The sequence below is a fragment of the Podarcis filfolensis genome, assembly GCF_964270895.1.
Source record: "Podarcis filfolensis genome assembly, contig: HAP1_SCAFFOLD_171, whole genome shotgun sequence".
Lineage (NCBI taxonomy): Eukaryota > Metazoa > Chordata > Lepidosauria > Squamata > Lacertidae > Podarcis > Podarcis filfolensis.
Window position 1 is genome coordinate 6602 of NW_028149411.1, and position 26525 is coordinate 33126.

At 44.8% G+C, this 26525-nt stretch overlaps 1 protein-coding gene across 3 annotated transcripts; it reads right to left on the minus strand.

Annotated features, from left to right (window-relative positions):
• Window positions 1-10311: 10311 nt before the first annotated feature.
• Window positions 10312-25173, minus strand: PPP1R3B (protein phosphatase 1 regulatory subunit 3B). Of its 3 annotated transcripts, none has more exons than XM_083631781.1 (3): window positions 24036-25173; window positions 23279-23379; window positions 10312-14576 (listed from the first exon to the last, which is right to left on the minus strand). In XM_083631781.1, the coding sequence occupies exons 2-3, from the start codon at window positions 23281-23283 to the stop codon at window positions 13685-13687; spliced, it is 897 nt and encodes a 298-aa protein (XP_083487907.1). In that variant the 5' UTR covers window positions 23284-23379; window positions 24036-25173; the 3' UTR covers window positions 10312-13684. The 3 variants fall into 3 exon arrangements, with proteins under 3 accessions (XP_083487907.1, XP_083487906.1, XP_083487908.1); XM_083631780.1 differs by having other exon boundaries at window positions 24608-24922; XM_083631782.1 differs by having other exon boundaries at window positions 24503-24524.
• Window positions 25174-26525: the final 1352 nt, after the last annotated feature.

Below are 26525 nucleotides of genomic sequence, written 5' to 3' on the forward strand. Positions count from 1 at the left end.
AGGAAATCAGCCCTGAGTGCTCACTGGAAGGACAGATCGTGAAGCTGAGCCTCCAATACTTTGGCCACCTCATGAGAAGAGAAGACTCCCTTGAAAAGACCCTGATTCTGGGAAAGATGGAGGGCACAAGGAGAAGGGGACGACAGAGGACGAGATGGTTGGACAGTGTTCTCGAAGCTACCAGCATGAGTTTGACCAAACTGCGGGAGGCAGTGGAAGACAGGAGTGCCTGGCGTGCTCTGGTCCATGGGGTCACGAAGAGTCAGACATGACTAAACGACTAAACAACAACAACAACATTAAATAACAAGAAGAAGAAGAAGAAGAAGAAGAAGAAGAAGAAGAAGAAGAAGAAGAAGAAGAAGAAGAAGAAATTTTATTCTTTATACCCCGCCCATCTGACTGGGTTGCCCCAGCTGCTCTGGGCAGCTTCCAACATATATAAAAACATAATAAAACATTAAACATTAAAAAAAAACCCTCAAGGACAACGTAGAGAAAGCAACTTTGATCTCAATCTCATTACTGCAAGTTACTTTTAATCCTGGCTTCCTGCCACCATCATGTGAAGCTCAGCCATGCTGGCTGGCTCTCAATGAGATATTAATGGTTCCCAAAAGATGGGTGGGGAAGTACAACATCCTTTGCCAGATTTGGATTGTCAGTGAAGTGATAAAAGATGCCATCAAACATGTCAAGACATTTTTCACCTCACCCCGGAGCAGGAATTATGGGCTTGTTCTGCGATTACAGCCCACTGCCGGTTAGGTTTCTGTGCCGTGGTCTGGAGGGGCAGCTTCTCCTTCTTTGCGACTAGGAAGCACATAGCTGTCAACCTTCCCTTTTTTTGCAGGAAATTCCCTTATTTCAGAACCGTTTCCCGCTGCTTCCCACTGCTATCCCGGATTGTTAGATATCCCGTAGACTGTCCCGGGACAGGTGAGGCTGCTGATCCCTTATTTTCAAATCTGAAAGTTGACAGCTATGAGGGAGCAGGATCTGTGACCTTTGCTGCACACACAGGTCTGTGAAGCTAGGCTTTTAATTTCTAATCACAACTGTAATCTACCCTTGAGCTCAGACAGCATATGGGGGTTTTTGTCTCCCCTGTCGCATCTTCACAACAGGTGAAAATCCTCCAGTGTCCCTATTTTCCAGGGACGTCCCTGATTTAGAGAAGCCGTCCCAGTTTCTGATTTGAATGTCCCACTTTTCCTTAGGATGTCCCTATTTTCACTGGAGAAATGCTGGAGGGTATGGAATAATCCAACCTCCAAGCTGTCTGAAGGCAATCCTGCATAGGGAAGCTTTTTTAATATTTAATGTTTTATTACGTTTTTATGTATGTTGGAAGCTGCCCAGCGTGGCTGCAGCAACCCGGTAAAATGTGTGGGGTATAAATAGTAAAATTATCATTATGAAACGAGACATCTCTATTTTCATTGGAGAAATGTTGGAGGGTATGGAAGTAGCTTTCACTGAAAGTCAATCACCGGAGCAAGGATCACCAAGCAAGCTTCATGCCTGGACTGATATTTCACCCTGTGTTTTCTTTGTATAAATCTTAACACTTCCAGCATTTTATCATTCTTATCGTAATATATTTTAGATGTTTTAAGACACTTACCATCTGCACTCACTTATCTCTATTTTTCTTTGCACTTTGATGTAGTTCAGCCTGTCCCTTCGGGCAACAAACACTTCTTTACCACAGACCATTTACTCCTATTATATAAGTTGTTAGCGGAAACAAAGTACTTGTGAGACAGGTGGCTCCTCCGGCCAGGGTGGGGGTACAGACCAAACACAAGTGTGGGTTGAAAAAAGCCACAACTTGGTTGCCTACGGTGAAGTAAGCAGGCTTGGCATAACATTGGGGCCTGGATCTGTTTGCCCCCAAAGACTTTGATACACATTCCAGCACACCTAGGTCTTCGGTTCTGTAGAGGAGCCAATCAGCACCATACATTTAAAACACATCCAAAAGCATATTTAAAGCACATGACTACTCCCCCCCCGCCCAGATTCTGGGAACTGTAATTTGTTGTGGGTACTGGGAAACATAGGATGTTGGTGGCGCAGTGGTCTAAACTACTGAGCCTCTTGGGCTTGCCGATCGGAAGGTCGGCAGTCTGAATCCCCGCGACGGGGTGAGCTCCCGTTGCTCGGTCCCTGCTCCTGCCAACCTAGCAGTTCAAAAGCATGTCAAAGTGCAAGTAGATAAATAGGTACTACTCTGGCGGGAAGGTAAACGGCATTTCCGTGCGCTGCTCTGGTTCACCAGAAGCGGCTTAGTCATGCTGGCCACATGACCCGGAAGCTGTCTGCAGACAAACGCCGGCTCCCTCGGCCAATAAAGTGAGATGAGCCCCGCAACCCCAGAGTCGTCCACGACTGGACTTAACGGTCAGGGGTCCCTTTACTGGGAATTATAGGACTGTGAGAGGGAAACCTCAGTTTCCAGAATTCTTTGGGGGAAGTTGTGTGATTTAAATATCTATTGAATGCACTTTAAATGTATGCTGCCTCTCTTCATATTTGTGACTGGTGGGATGCGAAGGGTCCTTATTGCTTTAGGGTTTCTACTATCCAAACACTATCCTGTGTTTTTCCTTCCTTCCTTTGAAGTTTAAATAGAGAAAAACATTGCAGCCCCACAGAATACCATTAGGACAGCTAAGGCTGCATGCAATCCTAACCCCACCTGCTTGGAAGTAAGCCCCATTGATTTTAATATGCTTATTTCTGAGTAGACTTTATTAGAATTGCACTGTAATTCCGGTATGACTACTCGCCCTGATCTGGGCAGAAATAATGATACTGGGTGCATTTGCAAGTATGACACCATTTAGTGCATAAGGTACTTGATCACAGATAATGATAGTTGCCAGGAATTTTTACAGCTGTGCCACAGATCTGCTATATTCATTTATGTTTATATCTGACCTTTCTTACGAGGAGATATGGCGGCATGCCTGATCCTCTCCTGGCCCTGGCCCAAAGTCACCCAGTAAGCTTCATGGCTGAGTTCCAGTTTGAACCAGGATCTACTGTGAAACTTAGCAATCCCCTCCCTTTTGCCAGCCATGACAATATCAACCTAGGCAATTCTGTTCCTTCAGAGCAAATCTGTTGCACCGGGACTTCTTTTCTCAAAAATTATATGCACAACAATCACAAAGCATAGCTTTTTAGTACAAAACTTCACCAGGGAGCAGTTACAGTCTGTGAATTCAGGACATATATATGCTACATTTCAAACGTTTAATGTATACTGCCTTTTTTCATACGTGGAAGGAAATTTGTAACATTTAAAGAGAATCTCCTCCCAGTGCAACTATCGGTGTTCTAAGCTGCTAATGTAGCCTATGCAATATGTTGACGGCAGACATGCTTTCCAGTTGGCCCATGGAAAGCCCAGATACCAGTGCCTTAGTGAGGGAAGCAGAGGGTCTCAGCTTGGCATTGGTTCTATGCCTCACAGAGCGAAAAAAGCACATTTAGCTTCCACATTCCATTGGGGGAGGGGGGATACCAGAGGCCTGTGACTCATATCGCTGTGGGCTGGGGTGTGTGAGGATGTCCACAATAATTTTTGAGCAGATCTGTCATGATCACTTGCTTCCCTTCAGGGGCAGGAGGATGGGCTTGGAGATCCCCTCCCTCTTAGTTCCTTTCAGCTGGGGGTGGGAGGGTGTGCCCCCTAGGGGAGCGGGTGTCTTGTGGTCAAAGGAAGTGTGCCTTCAGGCAAGTGTTCTTAGAATCTCAACTCTCACTCATGGGAGAATTTCAACTGTAAGGGAAAGTGCCCCTTCATGGTTTAAATATGTGTTTGTGTGATGTGTGTGTGAATTGGCCATGGAGGACACCCTTCCTCTGAAGTCATGTTTCACCCTTCCCGCTTCATCCATATATTTTTTAACGTATCTTTACATGTAGCGTAAGGGACACGGGTGGTGCTGTGGGTTAAACCACAGAGCCTAGGACTTGCCAATCGGAAGGTCGGCGGTTTGAATCCCCGCTCCTGTTGCTCGGTCCCAGCTCCTGCCAACCTAGCAGTTTGAAAGCACGTCAAAGTGCAAGTAGATAAATAGGTACCGCTCCAGCGGGAAGGTAAACGGCGTTTTCGTGCGCTGCTCTGGTTCGCCAGAAGCGGCTTAGTCATGCTGGCCACATGACCCGGAAGCTGTACGCCGGCTCCCTTGGCCAATAAAGCAAGATGAGCGCCGCAACCCCAGAGTCATATGCAACTGGACCTAAGGTCCCTTTACCTTTACGTTGTAGCGTGTAAATTCTGATACCATTTTTTAAAGCTGTGTCTTGGGCATAAAAATTACTGGTTATAATACTTAACATTCCAAACTATCTAGCTTGACAGTTTATGCTGCCTTGACTGTCAAGGCTCCCCAAAGAATCCTGGGATTTCCAGTTTTGGGAGCGTACTCAGAGCTCTCAGTTATGGAGTCCTCGCTGAACTATGTTCCCATTTAATAGACACTCTTTTTGTCTCCTAACGATTGGCTGTCCTTCAGACCCTCTCTTGGAGGGTTTAGAGGACACACCCACAGGAAGTTGAACAAGTACTATGCGTAAGAAGTCTCGTGAAATTTCACATTACAGGGAAATGAACTGCTAACTAGAATTTTTTTTACACCAAAATTTTGAAAGAAAAACTGTTCCATACTATGTTGACCGATTAGCTAGAATCCAGTATGTTGTTACCCCACGCTCCCATTTCACATTTGGGCAAAGCAACTTAGTGTTGGTGGTTGATTACTCACCTGCTTTAAAGGATGTTATTCTTAGAAAAAGGAACTTCGCTGGGGGAAGAAGAGAAAGTGGGTGGGTGAATGCTGGAGAAGGATGACATATCTTTTGAAGAAATTAAGATACAGTGGAGGCTGGTTCATTAGGTCATGTTGGGCACTGCCCACTAATCACTGTCTGACCTCTTTCTTAAAACCAGTGCTCTGACTCCACTTACTGTTGTCCTCCCTGCTTTCTTCTCTACTCATTCCAAGGCACCTTAGGCTGCATCTCAACTATACATTTTACCAGTATCATATTAGGTAAAGGTAAAGGGACCCCTGACCATTAGGTCCAGTCGTGGCCGACTCTGGGGTTGCGGCACTCATCTCGCTTTATTGGCTGAAGGAGCCGGCGTACAGCTTTCAGGTCATGTGGCCAGCATGACTAAGCCGCTTCTGGCGAACCAGAGCAGCGCACGGAAACGCCGTTTACCTTCTCACTGGAGTGGTACCTATTTATCTACTTGCACTTTTAGGTACTTTTGAACTGCTAGGATGGCAGGAGCAGGGACCGAGCAGCGGGCGCTCACGCAGTCGCAGGGATTCGAACTGCCAACCTTCTGATTGGCAAGTCCTAGGCTCTGTGGTTTAACCCCCAGCGCCACCCGCATCATATTACCGTACTTTAAACAGTCATTCCCCCAAAGGATCCTGGGAAATGTAACTGGTTAAGGGTTCTGTGTGTTGTCAGCAGACTGCTTCTGAGAGTGGCTTAATCAACCCTCTTCCCAGGGAGCTTTGGGGATTATAGCTGGTGTGCATGTGTGTGTGTCTCCTATCAACTCTCAGCACCCTTTTTATAGTCTATGCATTTTCAGTTGTAAATACAGATAAACTGTCTATTTCAAAAGAACCCCCTATTCCCCCCTCCATCCTTCCTCCATCCATCCCATGTATAGATATCATTCACACAGAGGTAAGTTATTTAACAAATCATGTGTCAATACAGTGGTACCTCGGGTTACATACGCTCCAGGTTACATACGCTTCGGGTTACAGACTCTGCTAACCCAGAAATAGTGCTTCAGGTTAAGAACTTTGCTTCAGGATAAGAACAGAAATATCGGGCTCCGGCGGCACGGCAGCAGCAGGAGGCCCCCATTAGCTAAAGTGGTGCTTCAGGTTAAGAACAGTTTCAGGTTAAGAACGGACCTCCAGAACGAATTAAGTACTTAACCTGAGGTACCAGTATACTGAGAACAATTGTAGGTGTTAAGTAATACCTAGTTCATTATTTCAGCAGGTTACTCAAGAAATTGCTAGGGGTCAATGGTGGCGTCTTTGCCCCCCACAATGTTTCCTCAAAATCATCTTTGGTGTATTTTTAGAATCTGAAGCTGCTTAGATCGTTCTTCCATGAGCACTATGTTCCAGATCTTCTCACACCATTCCTCCAGTGTCAAATTAGCAACTGCCTTCCAATTTTGATCTACAACTTGTCTGGTGGCTATCATAAAAACCTTAAACAAAAAGTTTTTCAAAAAGGTTTAATAATACTAGCCTTTGATCACAGGAAACCATTTGACCTGTAATAAGAGTTACTTTATGTATTTTTAAGCTCTAAAAACCTTGAACCTTCTTGCAGTTCCACCACAAATGGTAATAAGATCCTAGTCAGGGCTAGCCCGCCTGTGAGGTAACAATTCACCTGAATAAAAATGCTAACTTTATTGTCAATAAATATTATTATAAATAATAATAACAATAATAATAATAATCCAAAGACGGGAGAGCAAGAGTGGGATCAGGAGTAAGTGTCTGTACTCGAATAGCTGCAACTATGGAGAATATATTAAACCAAAAATACTATTAGCAGCAGACATTTCCCACCACATGTGCAGGAACATACCTATTAAATAACAGCCCCTCCAGTGAGAGTGTATGGTTAACCCTAGAAAGATGAAGAGAAGTCCAATGCCACATACAAATGACTTTCAGTGAGGCTTCTGGCAGCCTAGTTCAAATTGTCCTTAGACGGGAGTTTGGAACAGATTTTGTCCCAGTCATACTCTTCAGTCTGGTGACCTAGGTCCTCTTCCCATACCACTGAGATCGTGGGAGTTACTCATAAGATCATCTATTAGTATTTTATCTATGTCAAAACAAAACAAAAAAAAATTTCTTTCCAGTAGCACCTTAAAGACCAACTAAGTTAGTTCTTGGTATGAGCTTTCGTGTGCATGCACACTTCGTCAGATACACTGAAACAGAAGTTGCCAGATCCTTCTATATAGTGAGAAGGTGGGGAGGGGTATTACTCAGAAGGGTGGTGGGAAGGGTGGTGGGAATGTTTCAGTGTATCTGACGAAGTGTGCATGCACACGAAAGCTCATACCAAGAACTAACTTAGTTGGTCTTTAAGGTGCTACTGGAAAGATTTTTTTTGTTTTTGTTTTGACTATGGCAGACCAACACGGCTACCTATCTGTAACTGGAACTATTTTATCTATGGATGAGGCTACCCCCTTAGATTCCATATTTGGATGTGTGCAGAGTCTCTCAAATGCTGTCAAGGATCTCAGTCTTTCACCATTACAGACTAGCATCCTAGCAGACGAGTGTAATTGAAGCAATTGAATTCAATTAGTTCGGACGTTGTTTAATTGTTTTACCAGATTATCCATAGCAATCACATGGGACGTGAGCGGCGCTGTGGGTAAAACCTCAGCGCCTAGGACTTGCCGATCGAAAGGTCGGCGGTTCGAATCCCCGCGGTGGGGTGCGCTCCTGTCATTCGGTCCCAGCGCCTGCCAACCTAGCAGTTCGAAAGCACCTCCGGGTGCAAGTAGATAAATAGGGACCGCTTACCAGCGGTAAGGTAAACGGCGTTCCGTATGCTGCGCTGGCTCGCCAGATGTAGCTTGTCACGCTGGCCACGTGACCCGGAAGTGTCTGCGGACAGCGCTGGCTCCCGGCCTATAGAGTGAGATGAGCGCACAACCCTAGAGTCTGGCAAGACTGGCCCGTCCGGGCAGGGGTACCTTTACCTTTACCTTTACCATAGCAATCAGTTGTCCTCCTGGGAAAATACCTTTCAGTTTTATTATACCAGCCTTTGCCCATTGTGGGAATTATTTATACTTGTCAGTAAAGTAAAACTGTGGGTGGTCTAGAATAGGAATGAGTGGCAAAAATGGTGGCCAGTTATGTATGATTGTGTTTGCTTACCATCCATCCTTTGCTATGTGCTCCTTTCTTCTTTCCTTTTTTTGCCAACCTCAATGGGAACATTTAGATTGTAAATACCCTGGTCCAATACTTTGGCTTTTGTTGTTGTTGTTGCTTATAATATTCTGTAAAGTGCCATGTAAACTGATAGGATGTGCAAGCAGTACAACTAAACGTGTTGAGAAGGGGTGGGGCAGTGAAGACTTACTCATTCTAGCTCTGAAATTCTAATCCTTTATCCTGGAGCAGAATCAAGCAGTTATGCCTGAACACATTTATAAAAAGGTCCTTTTCAGTTCAGTTGTTTGCAGACCATCACTTTGAACAACTCCCTTTTAATCTTCCATACATGGAAAACTTACGTTTTGTTTCATAGCATTACCCTTTATCAGTTGAAGGCTGAATGTTACGTACTTGCTTACAAAATATGGTTTGTTTCATTCATATTATCACTAAAGCATATGAAAAAAGGAGAACGCGTTGCCCATCGTGCGCTAGAATGCATGTCTAAAGAGGTGCATATTGTTCTTAACAGACGTCCAGTCTGCATCCCCTCCCCAAAACCTGTTTCTTAGACAGACACAGAAACACCTCTTTTTAGTAGGAAATGAACCTACTGTGTTTAGAACGTCACTGTGTTTAGAAATGTTTGGGCAAATATAATTTTATATCAGAACCAGTTAATTTCCACTGCACGTTTCTACCAGTATCAAAAACTGTTCCATCAAATCACTTTTGTAGCATTAAATGCCCCTTGCTATATAAATATCTGTTGTTGTTTAGTCATGTCCGACTCTTCGTGACCCCATGGACCAGAGCACGCCAGGCACTCCTGTCTTCCACTGCCTCCTGGAGTTTGGTCAAACTCATGTTGGTAGCTTTGAGAACACTGTCCAACCATTTCGTCCTCTGTTGTCCCCTTCTCCTTGTGCCCTCCATCTTTCCCAACATCAGAGTCTTTTCCAGGGAGTCTTCTCTTCTCATGAGGTGGCCAAAGTATTGGAGCCTCAGCTTCAGGATCTGTCCTTCCAGTGAGCACTCAGGGCTGATTTCCTTACTCAGAAGGAATCCCCACTGATTTCTGTAGGGCTTATTCGCAGATAGGTCTTGAAAGACTTCAGAGACCAAGAATTGAATTATCCGGTAAATTGCTGAATTTGGGTTGAGCAAATACTGTCAAGTTTTTCTGGGCAGTCTCTCATTCATCATGTGGGTTCTATAATGTCCACAAGCAACTTGTTCTGTCTAGCTGCTTTTAAATTTAGTGTTAGTTTCTCTTTCATATAAATAATCAGTCACAGACACACTGCTACTGCTGCACTGCTGCAGCCTTTTAAAGTGGATTCTGATTTCCTTGAACAAAATATTCCTACTGACACCAGTTACTCTTAAATCCTGTGCCCCAATCTAGTTAAAATTGCTCATTTAAGCGCTATTTAATGTCCTCAGAACAACTGGCTGCCTATAATCCCTGTTGCTTTCAATGGACTGAGGCTGCCATTCTAATGCATAGGTATGGGTGGGAAAGGAATTTTAGTTTGCATTTTAATGTAAAGCTGCTTAGCCTGTACTTCCGGAACCAATATGCAAACCAAAGCACAGCTATTCTTCCCGAACAAAAGATGCTAAAAAAAATGCTTATTAGAGAAAATGCACACAGAAAAGTGTGTTAAGTGTGAATAACATATTAAAAATGCATTGCATTGTGGAAATTGCTTTCAAAACATGTACAAAGTGTGTACTAATTTTCACATGGGTATGTTTTTGCAAACAGATGAAGAAATGGCGTCAGCTTAAATTAATACTGGGAAAGTGAGAAACAGATATTCATCCATGCCTACTAGAGGGTAAAGGTAAAGGTAAAGGTACCCCTGACCATTAGGTCGCCGTGGCCGACTCTGGGGTTGCAGTGCTCATCTCGCTTTATTGGCCGAGGGAGCCGGTGTACAGCTTCTGGGTCATGTGGCCAGCATGACTAAGCCACTTCTGGCGACCCAGAGCAGTGCATTGAAACGCCATTTACCTTCCCGCCGGAGCGGTACCTATTTATCTCCTTGCACTTTTACATACTTTCTATTTGCTAGGTTGGCAAGAGCTGGGACCGAGCAACGGGAGCTCACCCCGTCGCGGGGATTCGAACCGCCCACCTTCTGATTGGCAAGTCCTAGGCTCTGTGGTTTAACCCACAGCACCACCCGCGTCCCAGGTGTGACTTCGCTCATCCTTAATTTGCCCTCCTTTTTTCTCTTCTTCCCAGGCAATTTTTTAGCCTCCAGATTTAATTCTTTGGTATGTTTTACCACCGAGCTCTCACATCACAAAACGCAAAGTCTCCTTGTAACATTTTCTTTTATTCAAGATAAAAACAAAAGCCTTGTGATATTACAGACAGTACTACAGAAAACAAATCCATTGTGATTGTAAAGTGCATTTTTTCAGTTGTGTACAAAATATTTAAAAACATGCAAGGCACTGAAGCATAAAACCAAGGATGGCAATTCCTCAGTTACATTCATATTGGCAATTGGAACCAGGAAGCCAGGAAGATGACTTTAAAAACAAAATGGCGGGGGAAGAGTTGAAATGAAAGGGGTTGTTCGGGAGAACCATTCCTAGTTTCCATTTCACAGTCTTGTCTCCAGCTGCTTGCCTGGCAAGTTACTTACAGACACCTTTAGCAGAGTCAGTAAAGTCCCCACCCATCTAGCTACACATATATATTATTATTTACAAGAATGTACTGTCCTGAAGTAGCTCCAAAGGAAGTAATTTAAGCCCTTGGGAGTTCAGCTTTATGGAAGAAATTGGATCCTAACTTTTCCAACAGTCTGATGGATTTATGTAGTGATCTTGCTGGAGCTCCTCAGTTCCAATACTTCTTCCCCATTTACTTGAGTCCTTGGTCCAGTTCCTACACATGGTCCCAGTATGTAGGTTTTACATGTAGTGGATCAAACAAGCAGGTCTTTAATCTGTAAGCTTAGCCCATGACTAGAGGCCTGTAAGATTAAATCTCACTCTTATACCCCAGCCTCATATAAAATCCAAATACTGGGGCAATGTGCGACTCAGACCTCTGGGTAAAGTAGCCTTCAGTCAAAGACTGGTGGATCTTCACAACTCAACTTTTCCACTTTACTCAAAACTGAACATCTAGGGACAGTTCTGGAAAAAAAACCTGTTTGTGATTTTGCTGGTTTTTCCATGGATGACATCTACTCAGAAGTAAAGTGCAAAAATAGCATTATTTTCCCATGAGGAATTTAAGTATCTGGTAGAAACTGTTCCGTAAAAGATGAAACCATTTAATACGGGCTCTTGTAATCTTACCGGTTGCAATCCTAAGGTTGTATTTTAACTATATTTCACTCATTCATTACGGTTTTCAACGCTGGGAAATAAATCCTTTCCTTCTATCACTCTGTTAAAGCTATCGCAACCATAGCAGTGAGCTGGATTGCTTTTTCTGTAACCGAAGAGAATAAATGAAGACACTGGAGCAGATTCAGCCACTCTCACTTCTCCCCAGAACATCCCAGTGCCTCGGAAGCCGCTCCTCCCGTTCTAGATTAGTAAAGGAGGTGGTGGGTTGGTGACTAGATAAGCATCAACTCTTAGGAAGCTAGATTCAGACCAAGTTACGCTAGCAGATTATTTTCTACTCTTTGTGGGGGAGCAGATTTTGGGTTTTAAAAGCGCTAGCATCTGAGACCACCTGGGTACTTAATGCTGGCATTTCCAACATGCAGATGCTTATAAGCACGGTTCCAAGTAGGAATTCAGGTTCTGGCCATTAGTGGCACATTAATTAGGATCCTTTTCCATATTTAACAGCAAGTGGACATTCCAAGACAAAGTTCTTCTACTGTGTGCCAACCTAAAGCACACAGCATTGTATGGATGCATGTACTTTACAATTCAAGATGATCTGAGCAGTTTCATGTAACAGAATGCAAGAGGAACCAGTAGGGTTAGGTAGCCGGGCGCTTAGAAATCTGACCCAAGAGTCTTACAATATTTCATCAGCAGATTATGGAGCTATAGCTCACGTAACAAAATTAACTTTCAGTCCGCCTTACTGTAACCCCATACTTGAGTAGAGCTGGCATAACTCACGTTTGCTTCACGACTGAGCCGCAATACTCCACAGATTCGTTTGTCTCATGTGTTTGGGTTGAGAATTCATTTGCAGCAGTCAAAAGCTCTTGTGAGCTGGGCTTGCACAGTACAAAGGGTGGAGGGAAGCTAAATGGCTTTCTTTAGTGTTCAAGTCACAACGTAGGGGCTTGGATCCAACAGTCCCCAATGGACCATGAAACATGGCTGTCTGCTGTAGCTATGTACTGTGAAGCTAGTGTGGAAATTAACAACCCAATCTTTCTTTCTTTTTTTTTTTTTGGCTTATAGAGAAGGCTCCACAGCCCTTGCTTCCTCCTGCCCTTCCTCCACTCTCCTTTCCTAGCCTACAGAAACATGCAAAACTGCCTCCTACTAGGTCAGGTCATTAGCTGCCTAGCTCTGTATGGTCAACACTGCCCAAAAGTGGCCCTCCAGGGTTTCAATCATAGTCTCTCCATGTCCTACCCAGGGTTTAAACCTGGAATTTTCTGCTAGCAGAGAACACATGCTGTATCATTGATGTACAGTCCCTTCTGTGAGTGAGCAGTGGGGCAGGGATGTTGCACTGAACATAACGAATATTCCTCATACGAGTCGATAACCTTTATTTGATTTTGTCAGTAACACTCAATTTTATAAAATTAATGGGGATGGGGAAGTAGTAAAACAAAACAGTTATTTAACCAGACAACTATACCAGGCTCAAAAGAAATACATTTAAATAAAACGGTCATATGAAAAGTTATGTGTTCATAAAAAAATAGATATTTTTACTCTTTGCAGCCAACCCAAAGTAGTTGTTCAAGGCACATTAATAAGATCGCAGCCCCTCAACCTATGCTAACACACACATTTTGCTCAGGGGCTACGAGATTATAACATGAATGACCTCCCCAAAGACTCTCCTGCCTCAGCCATTGTTGAGAAGAACTTAAAACATACTGTTCTCGTAAAAAAAAAAAAAGGCAGAACAGTGAGTAAGCACCCTGCTATCTTCCCACAAATGAAGGCATTTCCTAAAATGGAAGGGAGCAGAGTCATAATACAAGCTAAAATTACAGCCACTTCTATTTGAACGCCTTGGTCGCTTCCAGATCGGACAAAGTAGATAAGGGAAGATGCTAGCATAGCTCCCTCACAAGGCTGGATATTGTCTCCATAGTTCTTTGTCAAACATGGAATAGCTTTTTGGAGATGTGTACCCCAGCAGGGTTCCATAGCTCAACAGGTGAAGCATTGGCAAACATTTCTCTGTACGGCTTGCAATACTGTGGTGAACCTCAAAACATGTCAGCAGAACTGCTTGGACCGAAGCAGTGAAAGCTGAACTGGACTTGGGAGACTTGGCAACGTTAGTCTTAAGACAGCAAAGAGATCTCCCCTTTTCTAGCTGTTTAAATTCATTACATCCAGGATGATGCAAAGAGCACCTGTTTTTAAAAACCATCTGCAGTCAGGAGTTTCGCAAGTCCTTCAGTTTCAGTTTCTGCCAACTCATGCGAGCCTCCTTTCTCAACTGTGCCCTTGCAGCAAACGCCCAGACGTTTGCTGAGCAGGATGTTTGCAAATACAGAGCCCAGATCTTTCATTCAGTAATAAGGCCCGCGCTTCTCATACCCTGAGTAGCTGGGCCATTCAGGAAACAGGCCGTAGGAACACCGGGGGCTTCCAAACTGGTCAAAGGCAATCCCAAAGCCAGGTCCGCCCTGCGGCTGAGAAATCTCCCGGGCAGATTTGAGTTCAGACCGGATGATCCTGTAGTTGAGGCCTTTGTTGCTGTCCCAGTATACCTTGCCATCACACTCATAACACACAGCAAACTCTATTCTTTCATGGGGTTGAACTCTTTCTGGCAAGCTGACCTCAAAGGAGAACGTGTCCTTATCTGAACCTGCGTACGTGTCCTTAACATACTGGCATGGGTAGTCTGTGAAGGTTTTCCAGGTGTCAAATGTCACCCGGATCTTCACAGCCTTCTCAAATGCAAGATTCCTGACTTTCACGGTGCCGATGATGGCTTTATCTTTCAGCATGCAGTTTTCAAGGCAGACGTAGTCGGCTTGGAGGCGATTCCGGAAGTCCAAATAATCTGCAGAAGGCTGTACGAAATCCAAGACAAAGTCGTCTCTGTCCACGGTCGTCAGGCCCACAATGTTGTCTATTAGTTCTGTGATATTAAATGGGATCTCCAACGGCTCGTCAAACTGGGAGAACACTTTAACGACCGTGAGAGACAAGCCCCTGCTGTCCGCAAAGGAAACCCTCTTTTTCACCCGGTTACTCTGCAGCGCTTTGACTTCCTCCCCCAGTTCATTTAGCTCGGTGTTGCTGTTCAAATGGATGCAAGGCCGCAAAGGCGTCTTCGGCTTCGGAGCAATTTTGCAGGCAAAACTCTCCCTTCGCAAGTAGGGTGTGCGAAGGTAGACCTGCATGGCTACATCCACTGCCATTGTGGGCTTGTGAGGAAAGGAGTCCAATATTCTGAAGAAGAAGGAAGAAAACAAAGACTGATCAATAATCAGAGGGCCATATCACAACTCATGCAGCTACAAAACCCAGGTTTTATATGCAAGGAGTCTCCTACTGGATCTGACTAGGCCTATTTAGTCCAGCATCATCATCAACCTTTATTACGGTCCAGAGACCCAACAAATCGTTACAAAGCAATACACAATTCATACAGCCTACCTCCAGGTTAAACAAGCATTTTGTTCAGAATATAGGGATCATTGGTTCTTGCAACCACCGATAAAAAGTTTGCCACTGCTAATGTTCTAGCATTTGTCCGGTCTTCCAATAGGAACCTGACATAGTGAGCCTCTGATTTTCCCGGGAAAGGTACCAGCAAGGGTAATATTAGTTCAGCCCTGGCTTGCTCATATTTTGCACAGTGCAACAAAATGTGTTTTATGGAATCGATGTCTTGAGCACACGAGCAAAGTCTGCCCTAGTAGGGAACTCCTTTCAACCTGCCATCCAACACTGCAGAAGGAAAGACTTTTAGTCTGGCTTTGGTGAAAAGCTTTCGATAATTTGGTACTGTCAGGTTTTTAATGTAAGATGTTAACTTAAAGACATGCCCATATTGTACTCCTATTGCTAGCAGACTACAGACTGCGTGTGATTGAGATCGCAAGTCACTGCGTGCATTATCCCATAATTCCATAAGGTTTTCTGCCATTTGCTAAAAAAGCCACCTCTATTGGTCTGTCACCCCCCCCAACTGTATTACCTGGGTTATGAAGGTGCCCTAAAGACGTTGAAGCAAATATTATGGGATAATGCAGCATTTTGCTCCCACAGTGGCCAACCAAGTGCTTATGGGATAGCAACGAACGGGATGTGACCACAATGACATTCTCCCACATCAATACATTATATGGTACTGTACTCCATTGTTTAACTATGAGCTGTTTAAAGTGATACTTCCTCTTAGGTGTCCTTAATCTCCCAAAATTCAGCTTCGTTGGGTGACCCTAGCTTCTAGTTTTCAACAGCATTCCAGAACCAATCCCAGTTCTCCACGATACACACATCTTTGCAAAACGTGTTTGCCACATTCACAATTTATATCTTTAGCTCGATGGCATTGCTTAAGGGCTGTGTATTTCGTTTTGATGGGAGATTTAGCCTAAAAAGTTCAAAAACCTTAAATAGAGTTTTAAAATGCCTGAATCCACAGCCCTCACATGCAGAGCAATCCAAAGCATGCTTATTCAGAAGAAAGTCCTACAAATTTCCATCAGTTTGCTCCAAGGTACGTGCGCATAGGATGGTAGCCTTAGTCACCAAGTAAGTGATCTTGGCCAACATCCTTGGTACAGAGAAACAGAAATTCCACAACTGCCTCATGCAGATTTAAAATTATGCAACAGAAGAGGTATATGGGTTGCATAATGAAAAGCATTCCAATCTGAATACCTGCAAACCAACAGATTTTGACTGCTTTTGCTATCAGCTGGCTCGGATATATGTTCAGAAGAATGCAAATTATCAAACAGAGAAAACTGGTTTCAAAGCACATTTCCTACATCACCCCCTGTGACAATTTAGAACTTTGTTTAAATTACAGTGGCACCTCGGTTTCCGAACCGGTTTTCAAATGGCGAAAACCCGGAAGTAAATGCTTCTGTTTCCGAATGCACCTCGGAAGTTGAATGGCTTCCGCTGAGTGTTCCTAAATTTTCTCAATTAAATTTGCAGACCGCCCTTTGCGCATCCGTTTTCAAACCTTTCAGAACTCGAACGGTCTTCCGGAACAGATTATGTTCCGAGGTACCACTGTAATCAATTTGAATATTCTTTTTAAAATTTCAACCAAACCATGTTGATGAAAAGTGTACTAATTTAACAATGATGCTCCTCCCATCATGTAGAAATATGCAGCATTTTCAGATGCAGTGATTCCAATGCAAAATTTCAACAGAGAAGATCCATTGTTCAGATTCCTGCTCCATCCTAACAGTCTTCTACTTCACATGAACACAATTATCAGCCCTCGTTCTTCTCTGCACCAGACAACCCCAGAAATATATAATAGTTTATATTTATTTTAAGCAGTCTAATGGAGGAACAACTCTTCCTCTAAACAGTGTTTCCCAAACTTGGGTCTCCAGCTGTTTTTGGACTACAACTCCCATCATCCCTAGCTAGCAGGACCAGTGGTCAGGGATGATGGGAACTGTAGTCCAAAACCAGCTGGAGACCCAAGTTTGAGAAACACCAAGTCTCACTTGAAAGCATTCTCAAAAAGCAAACGCAGGGACACATTCATCACCATGCTCACCCAGGAACCCAGAAGTTGCTGGACGGAAACCACATTGCAATCCGAAATGCTGGTATCCCAACAAGGGCACGGATTGGTTCAGGCAGCTGAATGAAGTGCAACTTGTACACTGTCTCTAATAAGGCTTCTTTATGCAGCAAATTAGCCCTGCCCACCAGTACTGGAAACTTTCCTTGGAAGTGTTGAAACAGGAAGTGGCACGTTGATTAAGCAGCAGTGACAGACTCTATTGAATTCATTGCTGGAAAGGAAGCCGCAGCAGACGTGCGACCGGAACTAGCATTAGCAAGTTCGGTCAGCGGCCAAACCAGTATTGAGACATTTCAAGAATCTGAACTTCTTGTAACAGTTTGAAGAAATGGCCCAAATCCAAGAATGAGTGACAAAAAAGGTTAAAAGAACCACCACAAACGTAAAGACTAGACTGGAAAGTTCAGTGGTACCTCGGGTTACATACGCTTCAGGTTACAGATACTTCAGGTTACAGACTCTGCTAACCCAGAAATAGTACCTCGGGTTAAGAACTTTGCTTCAGAATGAGAACAGAAATCGTGCTCCGGCGGCACGGCAGCAGCGGGAGGCCCCATTAGCTAAAGTGGTGCTTCAAGTTAAGAACAGTTTCAGGTTAAGAACAGACCTCCGGAACGAATTAAGTACTTAACCCGAGGTACCACTGTAATGTATTTCCTGCTCTGCATGCTACCACTTCCTAGGCCTAATTGAGTAATAAATTAGCTAGGTGATGTTTAGTGCAAAGTTTAACAATGGACCAGTTTCAAATATTCTGGACCTCAAATGAGTGTAAATCTTGGGTTGGAAGACTAGAATCTATGGCGCAGGAGCACCTATCCCCTATATTGTCCCGCACTAGTCAGTTTTTCCTAACAAGGTGCCCTCCAGACCCTGCTGGAACCATAACTCCCATAATCCCTGACCACTGACCATGCTATTTGGGGCTGGTTGTTGTCATCCAGGATATTTGAAGGGCTTATAACAGAAAACACTGAAATAAGAAGGTAGTAGTCTAAAGCAGGGGTGAGAAGTCTGTGACCCTCCAGATCAGTGTTTCCCAAACTTGGGTATCCACCTGTTTAGGGACTACAATTCCCACCATCCCTGACCACCGGGTCCTGCTAGCTAGGGATGATGGGAGATGTAGTCCAACAACATCTGAAGGTCCACAGGCTTACTCACCATTCCTAGTCTAGAAAACAAGGTACGGTACAGGAAAAAAGGGAAGCAATGGGCGATAGCTTAAGCTGAACAAATTTAAGTTTCGCAGTTAACCACAGAAGTCCCTGCACATTTTTTTTAACCAGTTCTGCTAATTTATCATTCCAGATGGCGAGATTATTGCAAATAGGAAAGCTCTCCCCATATATGCAATTCTGACTAAAGTGCACACTGATTCAGCCAACAGATAAAATTATATCTGACAAACATGAGACAACACCCATTTTGTGGATAAGCAAACCAATCTCTGTTTCTGCTCAGCCTTACACTGTCTAGATACCTTTCACAACTTGGTCTCAGAGTAAAGCCCATATATACCATAACATTGTGGAGCAAGGGTTACCTATACAACTACTGTGTATATTTCTTTGGGAAGCAATTTTCAAACAGCATTCTTGGGAACCTTAGAAACAAGAAGCTTCTCATTGAGAAGATGATTGACTAATGGCAGACAAGCTGCCTAAAGGCAACTTGCCTGCCACTACTCATGTTCTCCTGCAAGGTGGAGAAGATAGGGAGTACTGGGTGGGTTTTGCAGTACATTTGATGCAGGGTAACATGAATACCAGGGATGCAGGTGGAGCTGTGGGTTAAACCACAGAGCCTAGGACTTGCCGATCAGAAGATTGGCGGTTCGAATCCCTGCGACGGGGTGAGCTCCCATTGCTCGGTCCCTGCTCCTGCCAACCTAGCAGTCCAAAAGCACGTCAAAATGCAAGTAGATAAATAGGTACCGCTCTGGCGGGAAGGTAAACGGCGTTCCCGTGCGCTGCTCTGGTTTGCCAGAAGCGGCTTAGTCATGCTGGCCACATGACCCGGAAGCCGTACGCCGGCTCCCTCGGCCAACAAAGCAAGATGAGCGCCGCAACCCCAGAGTCAGTCACGACTGGACCTAATGGTCAGGGGTCCCTTTACCTTTACTAACATGAATACCCAACACAAACAGCATGCTCTTCTCCAGAACATGATCCAGAATCCTCTGCAACATACAACAGATGCTCAAAGGTCCCTCAGCAGACATGCCAATGTGGAAATGGTTCTCTAAAGATTACCAAGTTTGACAGCCATCATGTTCTGAAATTCCTCTTGGCTATATGAAAATTCACTTGTCTGCACTTAACCCAAAGCATATCAAAACGGGATGAACTACTCCAAGGAACTTCAACAGAGGGGGGCTGTAACATGAAACTACTGAACTGCAATACATCAAACCATCTGAATGGGAAGAACTACTCAAGATAAAGGAATCGGATGACGCCATGGCCTTTGGCTTGTGCAATAAAAGTTTACGATGGTGATGATAAAGGAACTTTGCAAGGAGATTGCATCAAGAAGTTCAATCATTTGTACTGCCATTATTTATGGACTGAACATGATTTTTAGGACATTATTTATGTTAACTGGCTGTGCCAGCATGCCTGTGTAACCAGCAGCTGTTTTTTATGAATTACCAGCATTAAGTACATAATTATCACTGTGTGTCCTTTCCTGCATTTCATTCCCCACCCAAAAACTGCTCTGTACCCACTTCATGCATCTGATGAAGTGGACCACAATCCAGGGAAGCTTATGCAGTAATAAATGTGTTAAGTCTTTAAAGTGCCAAAAGACTCTTTGTTTGAGAGACAATGTGCCAGACCTGTTTCAGATACCTGTTATCAGCATGCCAGGTATTGCCAGTTCTATTGTCATGCAGATAGCCCCTGACAAAACACAAGTCAACCTTTATGGGACAATTCCTTCCTCACAACATTCCTTCCTCACAACACAGCAGCATTTCCTGGTAGGATTGAGCATGTCCTCTGCCTGAGAGTCTGCAAAGCTGCTTCCACTTCCATATTCACCCAGGGCTTTACCAGTACAGGGTCAGATTTAAGGTGCTGGTTTTGACCTTTAAAGCCCTTCACGGCCTAGGACCCTCGTACCTACGGGACCGCCTCTCCCGGTATGCTCCACGGAGAGCCTCAAGGTCCATAAATAGCAACACCCTAGTGGTCCCAGGCCCTAAGGAAGTTAGATTAGCCTCAACCAGAGCCAGGGTCTTTTCAACACTGGCTCCGGCCTGGTGGAACGCTCTGCCTCATGAGACCAGGGCCCTGCAGGATCTGATTTCTTTCCACAGGGCCTGTAAGACAGAGTTGTTCCGCCTGGCCTTTGGCTTGGAGCCAATTTGATTCCCTCCCCCTCTTTCTTTTTCCTTTCTCCTCCTGTGATGAGGCTGCATTTTAATATTTTAATGTTTCAATATTTTAATGTTGTATTTTAATCTTGTTTTTAAATTGTATTCATTCAACTTGTTTTTATTATTGCTTGTTAGCCGCCCTGAGCCCGGCCTTGGCTGGGGAGGGCGGGGTATAAATAAAAATTATTATTATTATTAAATACTTAGCTAGATGGATCCAGCTTCCTAAGAACTCATTACAGTTCTGACCAATTCAAAATCCTAAAAGACAGGTTTTCTTTTGTTCAAAAAGTCACATGCTGCATGATTTCAGGAACCATATGTCAAAACGAAACCCTCATTTAATGAATAAAATTGATGTCTAACAAGGAAGAACCACAACATCAGAAATTCCCTGTTTGGAATCTAGTTTGGCAGATGTTGGGGAAAGAAGTCAGTTTTGGCCTCTTGCCTATTTGCAAATTGATAATTTTTTTTTGCTGGAATTCAAGTGTCATGCCCCAACTGCTGTTTCAAAGTTGGCTACTGTGAGAACAGGATGCTGGCCAAGATAGGCTTGATTTTCTTAAATACTCTCTCCAAACTAAGTCAGAGCTAGCATGCTAGTTTTGCATCTATTTCCCAATATGACCAATTTCACATCCTACTCATTAATAAGACTAAACAAATTGCTTTGTTACAAGTAACTCCCAGATGAAGCGTGAAAGTTTTGCTGCGATTCAAGCTTTGGAAGGATAAAGCCCTTGAGAGATTTCTGTTGAGAGTCACAAGTACAAAGCTTCCTATGGGACCGTATGAGAACTGAGTTTGCTGAGGTTTTCACACCTAAAGGGTGTCAAAATCTGAAACCAAACATATTAGTCTGGGGTTCACTGTACAAGTCCAGGTTTCAAAAAACAGGCACTTAAATATTTAAATATGGATTTTTATGTATACTGCCCTTAACTCTATTGAAGGAAAGGATATAAATGTATATAAAAAGAGAGGGTAGCACATTAGCATGGTCAGGTTTTTATTAAAATCACTTTGAATTACACTGAAATTAAGCCCAGCTCTAGTAGTCCAAAGTTAGCAATTATTATCACTGTGCAAGCTTAATATCATAGCACTTAAGAGGACTTTCAAAATGGACTTCACAAATTCATTAATAGATTAACCAATAGCTATCATCATATGGAATCAAAGAATTGTAGAATTGGAAGGGATACAAAGGGCCATCTAGTCCAACCCCCTGCAACAGCTACATGAAACTGCCACATTCAGAGCCAGTATATATCTGAATACCAGATATTGCATAAAAAGACCAACAGGGAAAGTAGTTAACTGACTGAGAGTTTCCTAAGGCTGGCCACTGTTTAAAACACGAAACTAAACTAGATGGATCTTTGGTCTGTCTAAGGAAGGCCATTTTTATATAATCTTATCACTGCTTCAAGCCATTAAAAAAAATACAAACAATATTAGCAGCTACTATAGTGCTTTCAACAATATTGGGAGAGCCAAAATCAGGTTCATTTGTTTTCATTCTTTTTTTGCTGTTAATGAAATGACAGCAGACTTATTTCTCCATTTTAGAAAACTGTTTCCTGAATGACCTTAATCTGACCCAGCCACCAGACTTCTGCTTATTCTCACCTTCACCATTTACTGCAAATCCATTTGTCCATGTCCTTTATGATGCAGAAGCAACTGCTCATTTTTCTATAACCTTAAAGACACAGGCACTGCAGGTTGCACAACAACTCCACACCTGCTGAAATTCCCTGTTCTACACAGCTATTGAAACTGCAGGAGCCCCGTTCCCTTTTTCATCTAGCCATCTTAGGTAGGATGTGGGTTTTGCTCCAGTCTCCTGGTGCACTCTTTTTATGTATGGGCATGATGAAGCCTTAGAGTCTATCGGTGCTCCATCAGAAACCCTCCAACACAGAGAACAAAAGCCATGCTCCTAGATTTCTGAAACTGTAAAAGGTAAAGGGACCCCTGACCATTAGGTCCAGTCGTGACCGACTCTGGGGTTGCAGCGCTCATCTCGCTTTATTGGCCGAGGGAGCCGGCATACAGCTTCCGGGTCATGTGGCCAGCATGACTAAGCCGCTTCTGGCGAACAAGAACAGCGCACGGAAACGCTGTTTACCTTCCTGCCGGAGCGGTACCTATTTATCTACTTGCACTTTTAGGTGCTTTCGAACTGCTAGGTTGGTAGGAGCAGGGATTGAGCAACGGGAGCTCACCCTGTTGCAGGGATTCAAACCTTCTGATTGGCAAGTCCTAGGCTCTGTGGTTTAACCCACAGCGCCACCCGCGTCCCATCATCCAAATGAGACATAAGCATACGACAGATGTGCAGCCTGATCCGATGTATGGTTAGAAGGTAGAAATGTCCCACCATGCATAGGCTATCAATGGCTACTAAACACGATTGATTGCTATGTTCTACCTCCACTGTATAACAGTTGTTTATTGAGAACTGCAAGTCGGAAGATTACTATTGCACTCATGTCCTGTTTGCAATCTTCTATCTGCCTTTGGTTGCATGGCTTGAGGGGAAGGTGCTGGTCTTCGCTGGCCCTCTGGCCTGATCCAGCAGGATTTTTCTAATGCTTTTAGGATCTGCAGCCTCAAATTGGTACAATAACTGCTGCTTCTTCCCAGGGAACTGTACTTCTAGAAGTAGGGATTATCAAAGTTCTCAGCAGAGTAGAACCCTCAAAATTATTTGGGGGCAATTTATGACATATCCAAAACTGCTACCAATATTGTTCAATTCTATCCCTGACCCTGCAATGGCTTTTACAGCCTGCAATCCTAAACCCATTCAACCTGGAAGTATACCTGATTGAATTCAACAAGGGCCTGCTTACAGTAGACGCCACAAAATTGTGCTGTTAAACGAGCTTAGAAAAGTGAGAAAATGGATACTGAAACGGTTCTTTCTGTGCGCAAATAAAATAAACTAATATAGTAGTATGTTTTACATACCTCATAAGGACGAAGGTGGTTAGCTGTAAAGATGCTGCAAGATGATCTGGGCTGGAGGTGCACCCAGATTTCACAAGGCACAGCAGCTATAGATTCATTGCCTAGAAACAGCAGGGCAAGGCAGGATTAGCAGAGCTCCAAAACTAATGCCAGGCCCCACCCCTTCCTCCTCCTTTACATTCATGCCAACAAGGCAACCACCTTCCAAGTTCTTACAGAGATCAAATATATAGGCAGAGGCACCTCTATTCATATTCACACACACCCCTGAACACCTTCTTCACACAGAAGTGGATTCAGAGAGGAAATGTGTCTAGAGATTACAGGCTAAATTCCTAGGCAAACTTGAAAGCCCTACTGAATTCAATAGGACTTCTGAGCATTAAGTGTTGGGAGGGCTTTCAATAATCTCAAAGCAGGGGACAAACGCCACCTTCTCGTCTTTTCAAGTTGCTAGTCGCAGTGGATTCAGGCAAAAGCAGGCATTATAAAATATTGTAAGCCAATCTGAACCATTTTAAAAAAGAAAAGCAACCTTTGCTACAGAAATTATCTCCGGCAGGTGCGCTTCTTCGAAGATAAACCATTCACAGCCCCGGTTTAAATTTTAAAGGTCCTCTCAGGCATGACTCATGCATCCTGATGGGGCAAGCTGTTGTCAGACCGGGTCATCTCTACCCTATAAGGGGAATCCTAAGAGGGGAGTCGAAAGAGCCTCCAGGCTCGCGCCTTGTAAGGCCGCTTTTGTTCGACTCACCTTTAGCGCCACTGTGAAACCAAGTTCGGCGCTCTCATATCCCGTTTGTTATTTTAAAAAAAGGACTGACTCCAAAGCGGAAAACGAAAAGAGCGCACAACGAAGCAGAGTCCCACTCCCCGCTTTCAAAACTGCCTCGCCAGGTGCGCAGCACCTTCGCCTCGGGGGAATCCCTCTCTTTTCGTGGCTCAGGGAGCTGCAAGGCTGGATCCGGCTCGGGCTGAATGAAGAGATGCTTCCTTGTGGCCCCGATTTCAACCGGACTTGCTCTCTTCTTCCAAGTTGCGCGCAAGCCTATTGCGCTTCCTCGGAATCTACTCCCTCCCTCGCGCACCCACCCACCACTCAGCAAGCGCGCACAGGATCGCCGCAGCCAATTCCTGCGCGCGGTTACGCGGAAGCCAAGTCCCTTCTCTGCATAGCATTGTGCTACTTAGGCAATATATTTTGTTTAATGCATTCCTGACCTGGCTCGCTTGGGGGCCGACCTCGGAAGCAAACGCTGGGAAAAGAGAGAAAGAGATCCCCCCCTGCGCACCTGGGTCGCCCCATTTCCCCGCCCCGCCCCATACCTGGAGCCGCAGGGCCGCGCACCAGCTTCCCGGGCTTGCAGCAGCTTCACAGGCCGTCCCAATTCGGCTCCGCTGCCCTGCGCGGAGGCGCCCTGCCCTCCTTCCTCGGCCCAGGCCATTCGGTTCCTGCGCGCACGCGAAGCGAGCGCCCCCTCTGCTCCCTTAAGAGCGGCCCGTTCGGCGGCGAGCAGCCCCGGCAGGGGAGGAAGCAGCGGCGCGGCCAATGGCCGGCCTCTTCACCCGCCCTCCGCCAGCCAATGGCGGCGCAGCTTCCCCGTGAGAGACCAGGAGGATGGCGCGTGGACGCCGGGCTGGCTGGCGGGGAGGGGGCGGCGGCCCCGGCGAGTGATAGCGCGCATCTGGAGCGCACGGGGGCCGGGAATGGGATGGAGCGTGGAGGAAGGCCTGGGACAAGCCGCCCACTTCCACCCCAGGCCCGTGCGCGTTTTAGGGCCTTCTCTCAGGCTGAGGCGTCGCTCTTGGCGCCCAAGGCCGCCTTTTCCTAATAAGCGCAACATACTAAACGCATTTCCTTTCCCCAACTGGACGCACAACAATAATCCTGGGAACTATGGTTTGCTCTGGGTGCCTGGAACGTGCAGCTCTGGGTGGGACAAGTTAACGTTCCCGAAAATGTGGGGCGCTGGATGCAGCCTAGAGTTGTGCGACCCCGTTGGAAGTTAAAAAGTCCCCTCAGGATTTTCTGAAGGGCAGTTGTTGTTGTTTAGAAAGTACCTGTGTCAAATATATAGTGCCTTTGCAGACAGTGTTTCCCAAACTTGGGTTTCCAGTTGGTTGTGGTTGGTGTGTGTTTTTTGGACTACAATTCCCATCATCCCTGACCATTGGTCATGGTAAAGGTAAAGGGACCCCTGACCATTAGGTCCAGTCGTGACCGGCTCTGGGGTTGTGGCGCTCATCTCACTTCATTGGCCGAGGGAGCCGGCGTACAGCTTCCGGGTCATGTGGCCAGCATGACTAAGCCACTTCTGGCAAACCAGAGCAGCGCACGGAAACGCCGTTTACCTTCCCGCCGGAGCAGTACCGATTTATCTACTTGCACTTTGAAGTGCTTTCGAACTGCTAGGTTGGCAGGAACAGGGACTGAGCAACGGGAGCTCACCCCGTCGCAGGGATCCGAACCGCCGACCTTCTGATCGGCAAGTCCTAGGCTCTGTGGTTTAACCCACAGCGCCACCCGCGTCCCTAGGAATTAATGGGAGTTGTAGTCCAAAAACAGTGGGAGACTCAAGTTTGGGACACAGTGAGCCTTAGTGTGACCCTGCATGGGAGTTTCATAGCAAGTACTTGTTTTTCTTTGTAAAAGTAAAAAAAGGTAAAGGACCCCTGGACGGTTGATATCTCAGCACACATGGGTCTCTTTCCAGGACAGCTTTTATTCTCCCAATAATCCTGGGAGTGGACCAAGGTCCCCCTGTGAGCTTTTCCCCCACCCCAGTGTTTTTAGCTGTTCCTGTTTTATCTGTAAACTGCCTTGAGTCTCTGTCAGGGAAAAAAGCAGGGTAAAAATGTATAATAATAATGTATAGGTGGGGAAGGATTCAAACCTGGGTGTTCCCAATCCTAGTCTTGACATTCTAGTTTAAGTATGGGCAAAGGGCTATAAACAGAGATAATAAAGCATGGAATCGGCCACATCTGCCTCTGCCTTTTCTCCACATGCCACAATTTAGGAGGGAGGGATAATATTAATCTTTATCACAAGCAGTAAAGCTAGCCCTGACTGAGGATTATTTTCACATCCCAGCTGGAACAGCTCAGTCGATCGAGCATGAAACTCTCAATCTCAAAGTAGTAGTATCTGAAGAAGTGTGCATGCACACGAAAGCTCATACCAAGAACTAACTTAGTTGGTCTTTAAGGTGCTACTGGAAGGAAAAAAAAATTTTTGTTTCAA